General features: G+C 42.0%; 1 protein-coding gene across 11 annotated transcripts in view; it reads right to left on the bottom strand.

The window, feature by feature from the left end:
- The window catches only part of FGFR2 (fibroblast growth factor receptor 2), an 80,755-nt gene that overhangs the window by 64,903 nt on the left and 1,541 nt on the right, over positions 1–14,311 (bottom strand). For 3 of the 11 annotated variants that reach the window (XM_017746836.1, XM_017746840.1, XM_017746844.1), the window contains exons 1-2: positions 12,718–13,190; positions 10,265–10,521 (exon numbers count right to left, since the gene is read on the bottom strand). In XM_017746836.1, coding sequence (XP_017602325.1) covers positions 10,265–10,521; positions 12,718–12,854 — 394 coding nt within the window. In that variant the 5' untranslated portion in view covers positions 12,855–13,190. Of the gene's footprint in view, positions 1–10,264; positions 10,522–12,717; positions 13,193–14,311 lie in introns of those variants that run through there. The other 8 variants (XM_017746838.1, XM_017746841.1, XM_017746837.1 and 5 more) reach the window with 5 other exon arrangements.

The raw sequence follows: 14,311 nt of genomic DNA, 5'->3' as shown, positions 1-14,311 counted from the left end.
TGTTTTGTTTCTGCCAGCCAGCTCCCAGCTCTGCCCAGCTCTGCCTCCACCAGGCACCATCAGGAAGTCTCTGTTTCGATAAAACACTTTCCAAATTGCTACAGTTCCTCCCATAATTTTAAAACATTGAAGTTTTTTTTAAAAAAAAAAACCCTTGTCCCTGAACAAGACTCCAAAGAGCATGAATCATTTCCCTGCACCTCTAATGTATAAAAACAAATATGATGAAAAAGACATAGGCCTTGTAGAAAAGCTTTAAACACAAAACTTGAAAGAGCTATCCATGAGAGTTACAATCATTAATATGTGGCAGATTCTAAGTCTTTACTTGTTCCTTTAACACACACTCCTGGGCTGCTCTATTTGATAGCAATGACTTTCACAAAACAAAGTGCCAGATTCTCCAAAATAAATTTTTCCTGGCACGTTTGTTAATCTTGTTATCCTTATAGAATAAGGACGTAACCATCTGACGGGTGAAGACATGAAAGCAGACCAAAAAAAAAATTACGTAAGGAACAGGAATAATCTTCTTGCCCTGGAAATGAACACTTGCAAAACAGTGTTGCCACATCATACATGGCTGGTGCTCCAGCAAGGATAGAGCTTCCAGCCACACTGACCTGCTGGAGCTTGGACCATGTCAACTTCCTATTGAGTGCTACATATACTAAAACCATTTAAAAAAAAGTGAATCTCCTCCAGTTGCAGTAACTTGCCAATGTCATCATGGGTAAGGGAAAATATTACACTGCACTATATCTTGTTTTCCTAAGCTTTGAAGGCTTCGAAAAATAAAAAATTCTGGTGAGCAACAAAGCATTTTGCCACTTGCCAGACTCCTCAGACTAGAAAAAACCTCTGCACAGGCACCCAGAAATTATCCCCATGTGATTATATCCCATCTGCCTTGGGTCATACTCCTAGGCAGCAGGTAACTGTCCCCAAGCAGCACTTGGCCCTGGCTACAGCCACCCAGGCCCCATCACACCCAGCAGGACAGAGCAGCAGGAGCAAACCTCATGAGGATGGTCCCCTACTACGTTGGTTGACACAGGGTGAGGGACATGAAGAGTTTCATCAGGGCTTTGATAGCTGCCAAGCAGTTGGGTGGATGTGTCTCACTCACTCCATGGTTAAAGAAAGACTCATTCCCAAAGACAAAGAAATTGTACTTGTCTAGGCTTCATGTAGAGATTAAAAATTCCTACAACTTGTAGCCTGCTTGCTCCTACCTGTCTTTATAGAGGTGATTGTTGAGTTACGGCTGCACAACCACGCAACCTGCGTCAAAAACACCAAGTATCACATGCTCATGGGCTTGGCTGTGTGCTTTATGCTGCTGGAAGCCAGGCCAGGGAAGACTCGGAGCATGCCAAGTTCAAAGCAAACAGCAGAGAGACCAGCGAGGCCACCTCCTGCTGCTGGGAACTGCCCTGCCACTTGTTCCTGTTTGCCCCCATTCCTCACGGTCTGCTCCTCACAGGATGAAGAGTTCTTTACACAGCAGCACCACAGGATTGATCTCCAGATAGTGCAAGAAACAGGAAAGCACCAGGATGGCTTCTGCACAAAGACTTGGAGACCATGGAGGGAAAGATTTTTTTTGGAAAAGCCACACCAAACCCCCTAAAATTATCATGCTGCCTTTTGTAATTTCATCAGTTTGATAAACTACAGGTCATCTTCAGGATGTGAATGTTTGGTTCCAGGCACCAAGTTTTGACCATTTCTGTTCAAGTCATAAATGCCACCATCTGCCTAAAGTAAGAGAGTGAAAGTCTCTGTGTTAAGTGAACCGAGGAGTACAACAAACCTAACACACATGTAACACAATCTCAAAAATAATTAACTGCTCTTCAAACTCATTACAGAAGAGTCTTCTCATGTAATCTATTATACAATACAAAGGGGAAATGAATCACTTTTTGCCAGAACCTCAAATGAAAAGCTGAAAAAAAAAATTAATCTCTCTCTAAAAAAGCAGAATTTGAAGCTAGGAACATTTTCTTATTGTTTCTTCTTTCAGCAACAGCAGAACTTCAAATCTCCCTGACCGAATTCTGCACGTAATCAAGTGGCAGAGCAATTAAACCAGGACCTGTTGTTCAGCCCAGCCTTAAAGTCTGCCTGGGAAAGGCTCCATAATAAGATATACAGCCTTGGGAAAGTGTACGAGCACGTATATTTGGTTGCAAAAGGTTTTTCTTGGGTTTAATATTTTCTTCCATCTATTCCAATCTGTAGCTCTTTTTTCAGGTTCTTTATTTGCATTTCAACAGCAACATAAAACCTGAACAGAACATAGCATAGATCCAAACATAAAAACAGAACCTTTGTCTTCCAGGTTCGCCAAAGGCCATGCTCAAGACTATTACTGCTCAACGTGCAAAAGAAATAAATTACAACTGGGAGGTTAAAAATTGCACAGTTCAAAGTTGCAGTGTTAGTTCTGGATGCAGAGAACATCTATTCAGATTCCCTACAAGCAAGTCAGCAGTTGTTTCTTTTGTACACGGTCCCATTTTTACTCGGCTATACAAATCCTCTTAATTTTAGCAGCTCATCTGGAAGTCTCATCTTGCCTGTTTCCCTGAAATTCATCTCCCCCCACTTCCTAAAGTGGGATTTGAAAAAAAGTCACTGGAAACAATATCCCCAAAACATCCTCTCAGCACTTTTGAGAGTCCCATCCACAACACACATAAACCACGGGATATTCTCCAAGCACTTCAAAGCCTCAAGGCATACCAGGCTCCCTTTCAACCGAGAGCAATATTTAGGCAAGAGGCATCATAGCTTGTTTAATTCCAGCTCCACACAGAGGACGGTCTCCAGTGGGGACAAAGAACACAGCACAAGCCCTGAAGTGAAAAGCCAGGCTGGCTACCTGCCCTTCCAGGTGGCACACAACCACTCACACAATGCTTCACTTGACCTTCCAGACACCTCCGTCACTCCTGACAGTAGCTGTGGATCCTGGGCACTTTGCCATACTAATGCAACAGGGTTCAAATGCTTCTGAATTGCTAGCAGAGCTATTACTGAGCTGTGGTTCACTGCAGGTTTATTAGAGTCTCCGTGTTAATCCTGCACATCTGAAATACCTGTGCTACCCTGCTGAGTAAACAACATCAGGGAAATCTGGGTGCTTCCATACTGTAGTACCTAAACAGCACTATTTTTCATGATTAAACAATGTTTAACAGAACCAAGCTCAAGAACTACTCAAAATTTGAACTGGGGGGCTAAAATTATTTTCAAGAACTGTCGGGCGTCGTTCAGAAGTAGAAATCATATTACTTTCCTTGAAACAAATTAAATATTGCAACACTGAGACACTGAGCAAGGCGCTTTCCAAACTTGCAAAGCCAGTCTCCCAAGAGCAGGTTCTCCTCCTGCCAGCAGCTCACCTCTCCACACAGCCCATCCTGAAGCAAGTGTAGCGTGAACCTTACCGAGTTCCTCCACCCCACAGCTTTTTATTACATTTAAAAACTAAGTTGTTGCGTGGTGCTCTGATCAATTGCTGTCCATCCAACCACAACTGAACCTCCTACAGCCTCGTCCTGGTTGGTGCAGCCCACCAAGGCATCCCCAGCCACAGCATCCCACTCCAACCCCACTCAGAAACAGCCACAACTCCCCTGGGAGAAAGCCTGAGGTGTCACAAAACTCTTTTCCTACCTTTTCCTTCCATGTCACAAAACTATTCAAAATAGAAAAGAGGAAAAAAATAAAAAAAACCAACCAAAATAAGATTTTCTCCTCCCCAACCACCCTCTCATGCTCATTTTTCTCCCTTCCTGTCCTTCAACACGTTTCCCTTTCCAGTAAACCCTCACAAACACAAGCCATTTCCTTGGTACAAAGGAATTTTCCCCTCTTCCCAGTTCTTGTGGCTTTGCTTGACACGGTGAATGTCCCAAACTGACGTTCTTTTGTGGGGGAGGAAAAGCAATAATTACACACAACCTGCAACGTGTGAGGAGGGGAATGAAACTAGGTCAGGTCTCAGCTCCTCAGCTTCACTGGGGTTCACCAAATGCTTTCACTTACAGTCACTTTAAAAATACAATTAAAATAATAATAGCACAGCAAGTGAACAAAGCAGCACCGCAGAATTCAGTATTCTGTCCCTTTCTTTGAAAGGGATAATGGCATTTGTGTGGTGACAAGAGGCAGGAAAACCTGAACCAGCAGAAAATGAAGCCCACAAGACACATCCCTGTACCAGGTGCTCTGATACTCAGAAGTCCAGGAAAAACAAACCCATAAAAATAGGGTTCTTTGGAAAAAAAACAAACCAAACAAAACAAAGAAACCACCAGTGATAATCAAGAGATGGGAAAGGACAACCTGGAGACATACATAATCGGTTTATGAGTTATGAACTGGTTTTAAAAGTTTTAAAAAAAAAAATCCACATTAAAAAAAAATCCACTCCTCTTACAGAATCTCTTGTTTTGCAACTGTCCTGGTTGGGAAGCACAGTCCCTAAGGAACAAATGCCAAGGCAGTTCTGCTGACGCTTCCAGCTCCGATTGAAACCCGAAGGGCCAAACTTCCAGAACAGCCCCGGCACTCCCAGAGCACGTTTTGTAATTATAACAGGAGCTGTTGGCTGCTGCACTCCTGCAAATCTGGTCCTTATTTATGATCTGACTCTTACAAAGTTGCTCCAAAGTTGCTCAGTTGCTCCAACTTCTCTTTCAATCAGCTTAAAAGTCAGTTTAGTCCCTGGTACTTCAAGACGGTGTCTCTGATTTGGGGAGCACGCTGTGCCAAATCTCCCAAAAAAACCCCACTACAAACATGCATTGCAACGTGCTGAACCTAAATTCAAAGGTCTGAGTTCCAAATCAGTTCCCAAATTGCTGTGAGGATGATTTTACACTGGCAGGCTCCGTGCCAAACCAAATATTGCCCCGTTTCCCACCGCCACCACTAACACAAATCAGTGTCCTCTGCAGAAGATGCTCCCACTTGTCCAGCTGGGATTCATGGTCCCTTTTTCAGCCTGAATTTTGCACTTCTTTAACTACACTGAAATAAATTCTCTCCTGTAGTCAAACCAGGTGTGCTATCACACACAGACAAGACATAACTCGCCAAAGTGGGTGATGGTTCTTTTAAAAACACAAATTTAAACTGCTCAGGAGCACTGCTTCACTGTAAAGCTTCAATCTTGAAGAGTTTCAAAATGTTTAACACTTAAAAATCTGATGCTTCCAGTAAGGAATTTTTCTCTATACATGATAGAAAAAGACATGGTTAAGTATTTTTCTTACATTCCCATCTGATCCTAAACTAAACACTCATTTTAAGGAAACACTAATCCTTGAGTGCTTTTGGTTAAAGACATTTAAAGATCAATTCTACTGAAGCTGGGAAGCTGGATATAGGAATAAGCTCATTAAGAGCTATGCTACGGTTATTATTAAAACACCACAATAGTCCATCGTCTCATGCGTACACAACCTTGCATAACTGGAGACGTCAGCATTTTCATTGTAAATTCTGCTTTCAGAGGTTTCTAACTTGCCTGTAAAAAAGCTGCTATGGCCTGAAATTTGTTGCTATTTCTCTGCCAAGGGAGAACTATTTTAACATTAGGAAACTATGCATTCATTGGAGTTGGCCGCTGGTTTGGGGTTTTATCTATACAAGTGGTTTTAAAATAAAAATAAAAAGATAAAAAAATCCTCACAACTCAGCATCTCTGAAAACCTTCTGGCTCAAAAAAAACCCAAAAAAACAACCCCACGCTAAAGGAATCAAATTCCTAAAAGTTAATGATTATTATAATTATTATACCCCTTCAAAAAGCTGCAACTGTATGGCAGATAAGCCTAAAACATGCAATTATTTCTGCTACTTTGCAAAATTGTAGCCACACTGAGAGACTACCAACTCCCAGTGTCTCATCAACACAGACTGTAAATAACAACCCTACCCACGTCCAATTAGTTTGAAGCTCAAGACCATGCCCCTGCTAAAGGGCTGCACATTTTAAACACAGAATGGACACACTAAGACTGATTTAATCTGGCTGTTCATACAATTCCCCAGAATCTCAGCTAGCAAATCCTGTACTGGGCCAAATAACTTACTGAACCAGATCCCTGAAAGGGCATCCAGCCCTCACCCGAAGCTGTGGGGATGTCACATTCCTCCATAATGGGCTTTAATAATTGCCCTGCCTTGAAATAAAATTAAAAGGAAAATAAATTAAAAAGATAAAGCCGGCTCTGATTTAACTAATCAGTTTGAATTATTAATTTAACTTGCAGATATCAAAGCCGCTGTTGTTGTTTAAAAAAGAAAAAACCAAAACAAAAAAGTAACAAGGGAACCCAGGGTGAACTATTTGCTTTATTTTTTCCTACCAAACTGGAAGCAGAGCCCTGATGCTTCTACATCACCTCTGTCCCAGGAAAATGATGGATGTGCAGGATTCCATCAGCCTTGTGACCTCTCAGCAGGGTGGCACTGGCTGGAGAGGACCCATGGGGACACCCTGGGATGGGGAACAGGACAGGGAACATCCCACCACCATAGCATCCCTCCTCCACACACTGCAGCACCTCACAAAATCCCACAGCCTGACCCAGGCAGGTCAAAGCAGCTAAAGAAGGATCTCCAAGTGGACAGTGCTGACCACTGTGACCACAGGTGACATTAGCCTTTAAGCACGGCCAACATTTTGACAAAAATGAAGGTACAGTGCTCATATGACTCACCATTTTTACAGAAAGAAGGGTACTGTGCTGAACACACTTATTTTTGAATACTGTTTAGTGTCAGCAAATGGCTGTGACCAAGTTAAAACCCAAACGACAACTCGTTACTCACTTCCACCACAAGCACACGTCACCCCTTAAAGGGGGTCTCTCCCCTTCCCTGGTCTCCTAGGAACCTCCCAAATGTAGGACCATTCTGAACTACTGTGTTTTTCACAGGACACAGAAATAGGCTGTCCCTTGTGGAAAGCTTTAAATTAATCCTCTGAAATTTGACCTAAATTAAAAGAACTGAAACGCATTGTCACTACACCGGGCGGCGGCTCCAAGTGGGTGCTCCAAGGACGGTGTCAAGGCATTGCATGTGGGTAAGAGACCAAATTAGCTACCCAGCAGGATGATAACACACAGCCTGGGCAAGGGGAGGTCAAGGGAGAGCTCACTATTTATCAAATATATGTCTAAACTAATTATTCAGTTCACAAAGTAACCCTTCAACCCATGTGTGCGGTCAGAGCCCTTGTGAAACGCTGGCTATCATCAAAGGCCTGGGCACACACAGGCTGAGAGAATGGTGCCTTTGTACACGCTGGGGGAGACTTTATTTCTAAACATTTAAAAGCAGAAAAAGTCTTTCTGCTCCCTAGGATGAAAAGCATATACATAAACACTTGATGTGAGATATAATTTGGGAGCTGACAGTCCCCAGAGAAGTCCTACAGGTCCTGTTCCTGCTCACACTGCGCAACAGCCTCGGGTTTTGCCATCGCTGCTTGGGAATAAATAAAGCGCCGAGACTCACCACACTCAGGCCCCTCAGTGAGCACCCACAATATCAGCACCATTATCACTCACAACGGCTCAGGATGCCATTTGCAGTGTGAGCACTTTCATATGGACCAGAGTAATGTCCAGTGGTCACAGAGGGGTATTTATTTACTCAAGATTGACTGTGAATAGCCAAAAAGCACAGCACCTTGATGTATGACATCTTGCACATATCCTGCCTGTACCCATGCAGCTGATTACCCTATTAGCTAAATACTGCTCATGCAAAGCACAAACTTTAGTATTTTTTACACAAACCCAGATACTCTGAAGAAAATTATTGCAAACGTCCCTAAAGTTACATATAGCTGAGAGAAGGTATTTTCTCTGTCACAACCAAAGGAACAAATCTCAATTCCTGTTAGCATTGCATACAGCTTTTCCAATATTCTTGAGTCACTAAGACAATAAATAATAACAACCAAAGCATCTTGTATTAAAAATAAATAAATAAAGACAATTCAGGGCATGTCCATGAAGGAAGACTCAGGAACAGATCAGCAAGTGTCACCAAAGGTCATGGCCCTGCCGACCTTCTCAGCTGGCATGAAATGTCATAGCTCTAATGACTGCAGTCAGCAGCCCCATTGAAAATTTACATTATTAGAGCACCTGACCCCCCAAATTAGCTGTGCCCAAAATGTTTTGGCATTTACTAAATTAAAAAAGAAGTCTACTTTGTCTTTGAAGAGATCTTTTGAAGAGGGGTTTGGTTTTTTTTTTTTTGTTTTGGCTTGGAGAGCTTGTGGGTGGCAGTGATAGAACCCAGAGAAGGTGATTGTGTAAAAACTTGGTTTTGTTTTGGTTTGGTTTTTTTTATCAAAGGGTTTAATGAAGTTCATAAAGGAGGTTTTATTTCCCAAATCTCAGATATAAATCCCACACAATTCCCTCTATTCTGCAGCATAAAAGCTCTTATTATGCCATTAACTTAGAAGCGTTTTCTGATTTTTTTTTTCTTGTTTCTGGTAATGATTTGGGTTCTCACATCTAAAATTGTTTCATGTCAGTAACATTCCTGCCCAGGAAAGAAGTTTTAAATCTTTTTTAACAATTTACTCTTTGATAAAACCCAGATTCCACCCCCTACATACTCACTGTGGAAACAACATATATTTTCAAACTGTGCTTTCCAAAATAATAAAAGCTATTCTTTCCCTGAAAAGTTGAAAAATTACCAGTCACCATGCAAAAAATATTACTCTTCTTCCCGGAAAACATTTCACCAATCTTGCAATCACGTTCTTTCTGACTTAACCCTAAAACTAGGGGACCTCACTACAAAGCTAGTCTGAAACCAGAATTATTCATGATTTTGTCATTCCCCTGAAAAGCCAGAAAGGCACCAGATGTTCAATTAACAAATCATACAGTAAGTGGCAACAAGAGTTGGGTGGGTTTTTTTTTTAAATCTCAGGTTACCTTCAAAAGGAGAAAAAAATAAAATCTTTGCTATCAACAATCTCTATGGCTGACAGATGACAATATTGCTATTCTTTGAGAATTTTTTTCAGGAATGCTTGCTAGGGAAGAGGGCTCATCATCTTTAAATAGTTCATCCCCTGCCATCAATAAAAATGTACTTGGACCGGATTCTAAAAATGTGTTAGCTGGTGACATCTATTTTTAGAGGCAGTGGATAGAAACAAATAAGTTTTGCATGAAGATGTATTAAATAAAAACAAAACTGCATCTGTGGACATGAGTAGCAGAATGTATAAAGGCCAAATTCTCTGCAGCAAGCTTGCCAGGTCAGAAATGCTCTGTGGACTATTATATCAGCTTGACAGCTGAGTTATTAGAACTGTGATCACTCCTCTGAAAGACAGATACAACCTTATGAAAGAAGCCTCACTTCCTCCCCCAGATGCTCACAGAGCAGGAACGACCCACCACAACACAGTAAAATCATTCTTCAATGCAATCAGCTCACAACAATAAAAAAGCAGCCCCTCCTGAGCTGTCCAGAGAAGAAAACCACTTTGCAAAGCTTGAGGAACAGATAAACCTAGAAGAACATACCAACAGGTGCAGGGTCAAAATAGGAGATTTTATCAAAACACCTCTTCCAACGTGAAGGTCTACATCAGCCTTTGCTTTCCCAGCAATAAACTACAGCCCTTCTATTCAGACCTCAACATTTACACCTTCAGAACTTGTGATCCAGGCACTGCTTGGCTATCAACAGCAACAGGGAAGTTTGTTGTGAGTACAAACCCCAACAAAGCTGCAACAGTGTTTTTGCAGAGTGCCCGGCAAAACTAAACATTCACAAATAAAAACTAATGAGATTTCTTTTTCTTGGGACTCCTCAGGTTCATGACAGCAGCCACTCAGCTGCTTCGTTCCTTCAGACAGCAACACGTAACACACACGAAAGTGCCACAGACTGGTTTCCTTGAAGACCCATTCCTGAAAAACTTTCATCTGTGCACTTTGATTATACAACGTGATGACAGTCCCAAGTGAAATCACTGACACCACTGGCTTGCATAAGAATAAACAAACACATGCTTGTACAAACACAGCCCAAGCGAGAGCAGGGAAAGTCAGAGACCGTAACTCTCCTGGGCTGATCTGTTACTTGCCTTAGATTTACCAGAGCACATGGAAAGATCTTGACTTCTATTTCAGATGTTCAGGCATTTTAAATTAAGTTCTTTTAAGGAATTAAGGATTCTAGAGTGATTTACCTTCGGGTTCCACTGTGGTGTCTTCAACAACTAAATTAAATGAAGGTCGAGCCAGGGAAAGTCCAGCCATGGTGACCACCACCAGGCAGATAAGGCAACCCGAATCCCAGCGGACCATCTTTTTAGAGTAAATTCCTGGTCCATTTCCATATCTCCATGTGGACTTTAATCCCATCTGAACACCTCTAGAGAAGCATGGAGAGAAAGCCGTGCCTTCAGCCAGGGTAATGCCTCCTCCCTTGGAACGACGGCTGCTGCTGTGGGGAGGAGAGAGATTTAACACTGTCAGCAAAAACATCTCCAAACACAAACCAAAAACCTTCATAACGCCTCAAACCGAACTGAGGTGAGAGGGAGGGGAGGAGGATGGGAAAAACAGTTTTCCAGCTTCAAGAATATGTGAAAAGTGAGTGACTTTTCATCTTCTGTTAGCAGTTTCCATCATCACCTGAGGCGTAACCAAGTTCTCCTTGTTTTCACAAAATCACTTCTCTGAACATATTGAGAGCTATTTTACTGACAGAAAAAACATACAGGTTTTCAAAAATGAGAGGCACACACATGTGCAGGCACATAACCTGTAATGCCACAAAATTACCACAATTATACAAATTATATTCTTGTTATTATTTGAAGGTTTATGTAAGTTTGCCTTGTTTTTCATTCCTTCACCTAGGCAGTTCTGCAGCCAGATGAATTTGCAGGAATTCAGTAATTTTCCACAAGGAAAACAGTTGAAAAATATACTCCTTAGACTTGGAAAAATCTGTAAGACTATTTCAATTCAGGACTTCCAGCTCCCCCATGGATGTACCTTCTTCTAACTCAGTTTGCTGTCCTTTGGAAGCCTGAAAATCCTGGACAGGTGAAAGGCTCTAGTCTTCACAATGATATTGGTTTGCTATTCTGCATTACAGGCAATTAAAATCTGTATAAAGTATGGAATAAATTGCAGGAAAGCATCACTTTCCATCCAAACGTGCCAAGATGTGTGCACAAACCTTTCTTTTCTCAGTCTCTCAATGATGCTTATTGAGGTATATTTTTCAGAGGTAGGGAAAAAAAAAAGTCTATTTTATTCACAATAAAAGTAATTTAAATGGATGGAGTTAAGTGCTAATCCAGGCATGGTCTGACAGAGAAGAGAAATGGCACCAAAGTAACTGGCACTCCCTTCAGAGGACCCTGTTGCCTCAACACTGAGATGCCAGGTGAGGGTCAGAAGAGCATCCTCCTCACAGGGTGGTTTAACAGCTCAAGCAGAAGATTAGACCTGATTTTCCGCTTCAGAAATAAAAGACGGGTAAAACCTCAGTAAATGGATAAAACAAGTAACTGCAGCAATTGTTCTAATCTGGTCAATGATTCATCTTAGATGTGATGAAACCCAACTGAAATTTGGAGAGGACTCATCTTGAAGGGAAAAAATAACACAAAACCTCTTTTTCCCTCCTGCCCTCAACACTTGAAAATTTAAAAAAACTTAAAAAGGCAGGGAGTGTAGAGATAAAGTCAAACTTCTCCAAACCCCTTGTCATTGGGATGTGGCGTGGTACCTCAGCACACAGGAACAGGGACACAGATTCTCCTTTTATAAAGCCAACCATTAAAAAGTTGATTCTGATTTTATTGCCCTTTTGCTGCCTGTTACATACAAAATTCATAGTACTAAGGACAGAAATGCTGTTGAGGGACATTTTATTTTGGGTACTATATACAGTAACTTCTGGGGTCAGTAAAAACAGATTCTGGTTGACATAAATAAGGCACTTGACGAAAATAATTAATACACGGTATCCCCAGGTGAATCCCTGATACTTCAGGGCAAGCTTTTTCCAACTCAGTTGGTATCCCTTCAAAGCCTCCTTTAGAGATTTCAGCCTGTTTCAAGCATCCCAGACCACAAGCTAGCAACTACCATTAAATCTCCAGCAAAAACACCACCAGACCACTGCACAAACATTTGCGAAGAGTTTGCCCAGCTCTTCTCTAAATAAGCACAGAGCAGGTGTAGAGCTGAAGAGAGCTCTGTCTCTGGGACCAGTTTGTGTCTGGAGCAGGACTGGAGCAAACCCCCCCTGGATGCTGCCACCCAGGTCAACTGCCCACCTCACTGTCTGGCAGCCACAGCCCTGCAGCTCAATTTATCCAGCTGTAAAGTGGGTAGAAATCCCTAATTAACAACCTGAATGTAATGCTGATTTAATTTCCATAAATCGTCCTGTAAACTCTGATTAAAGTCTATGTCGATAAATGCAAAATCCAATCATGATTTTGCAGAAAGAAAACATACCAGAACGCCAGCATGTATTTCAGACTCCAAGAGCATTAATTCCACTGGCTTTCAGATTTTCAGACTGCACTAAACGCCACTGAAAACACATTTGTGGTTCCTATCCTCATCCTAAATCCTGAAGCGTGCCACAAGGCTACTTGGCCATGCGTCTCCTCACCTGAAGATCTTTGTTGGCTTCTGCATCTGAACATCTGCCGGCAGAAAGAAGGGATTCTTCATCCACAGGGCAGCAGCAAACTCAAAATCGTAGCTTGCAAAGGTGCAACAACGCAAAAACCAAAGCTCTGCACCCATTCATGGAGCCAAACCACTCTTTACCACCACAACAGCAAACAGGTTTCAAGGATTGCCCTTTCCCAAAAGTGCAGTCCAATGAAGATGAAACGAAACCAAATTCTTTTCATAGTTTAATTGCCACAGTCGCTGGGGGACGAGTCTCTGGAAAGACCTCCTGTGCTGGATAATTATGTACCTCTATCTCAATGTTTGGAACACAGCCCCAGCATGCTTTTTGGCCTCCACAATTCTGGCTTCCTGACTACAATACCATAATCCCTCCTGGAGTCTCAGACTCAGTGAAAGCCACACGTAGTGTTTATTTTTCCCCTTGAAAGGGAACTCTGTCTCTCTTCTCAGCCTACACTTTGGGGAGGAGTTGTCAGCCCCCAATGATTGATGGTTCTCCTTGCCACTCGCTCATCAAGTCAATTTTCACCTCGTCACATACCTGCCCAAATTTTCTTTGCCAAACTGACAAGCATGGGAAAGCAGACTGGTTTGGGAGCCCAACCAAATTCCTCCAAGCTGTACTTCAGTTTAAACACACACACACACAAACAAGTAGTACTTGTTCAGCAGTGGCATTAATTAAATTCAATGCTCAGTGTTCTTTTTAATCTACTTGCATTGTTGTTTATAAGATGTTTATCACTCCCCAGGGACAGTACAATTTGTTGAGTATGTTAACCAAATCAATACATTGCTCACTGTATAACTTTTCAGCATCTTTCTCAATTAGGCGGGGAATAGCAAAATCTGAGTGAAATATGGATCTTCACAAAGAACCCTGAAGTCCTCTAAAAGCCCAGTAGCTGCATCAGAAAAATCCAGGTAGATGAAGCTTTACAGCTAACAGCTTTATATACACAATTCCACTGACAGGAATTCTGTGTGGACAGAAAATGACAGAAATACACATCCGTCTATAAGAATATATATACACATATATCTAACAAGACTCTTCAGCAGAGTTCAATCTCCAAGCAAATCTGAGCATCACAGCTATTAAACATTAATTTTGGAGGACTAATGGAAACCGGCTGGCAGCTTCAGTACTTTTTCATTGTTTGAACTTCTTTCATTTGCTTTCCAGGACTACCCTGTTTTTCTCAAGTCTTTTGCCACCAAGAGATCGGGGTGGGGGGGGGTTTTTTAAATCTGCATTTTAATTGACATTCCAGAGAGAGGGAGAAGTCCAGAGGCTGCTGATTGCTGTCTATTCAGCCCAAACAGGCTTTTCAGATGAAAATGAGAAAAGGCTAGTGGAAGATTTACAGGGATTTGGTACAAAGGAAACAATGAAGTTTTAAATGTTGATAGCGTTTCACACCAAACGCATAATGGGTCCCAGTTTGGAGGGCCGTTTTGCATTTAAATATATATTTCACTGACGATTTCTCTCCCCCCTTATCTCAGACGGGACGGTTGTGCCCTGCGGCCCCACTCCCGCAGCACGGCGGGGCAGGACCGGG

The sequence above is a fragment of the Corvus brachyrhynchos genome, unplaced genomic scaffold (genome assembly GCF_000691975.1).
Source record: "Corvus brachyrhynchos isolate BGI_N302 unplaced genomic scaffold, ASM69197v1 scaffold319, whole genome shotgun sequence".
Lineage (NCBI taxonomy): Eukaryota > Metazoa > Chordata > Aves > Passeriformes > Corvidae > Corvus > Corvus brachyrhynchos.
Note: the sequence above shows the minus strand (reverse complement) of the source record. Positions and strands in the feature narration are given on the sequence as shown.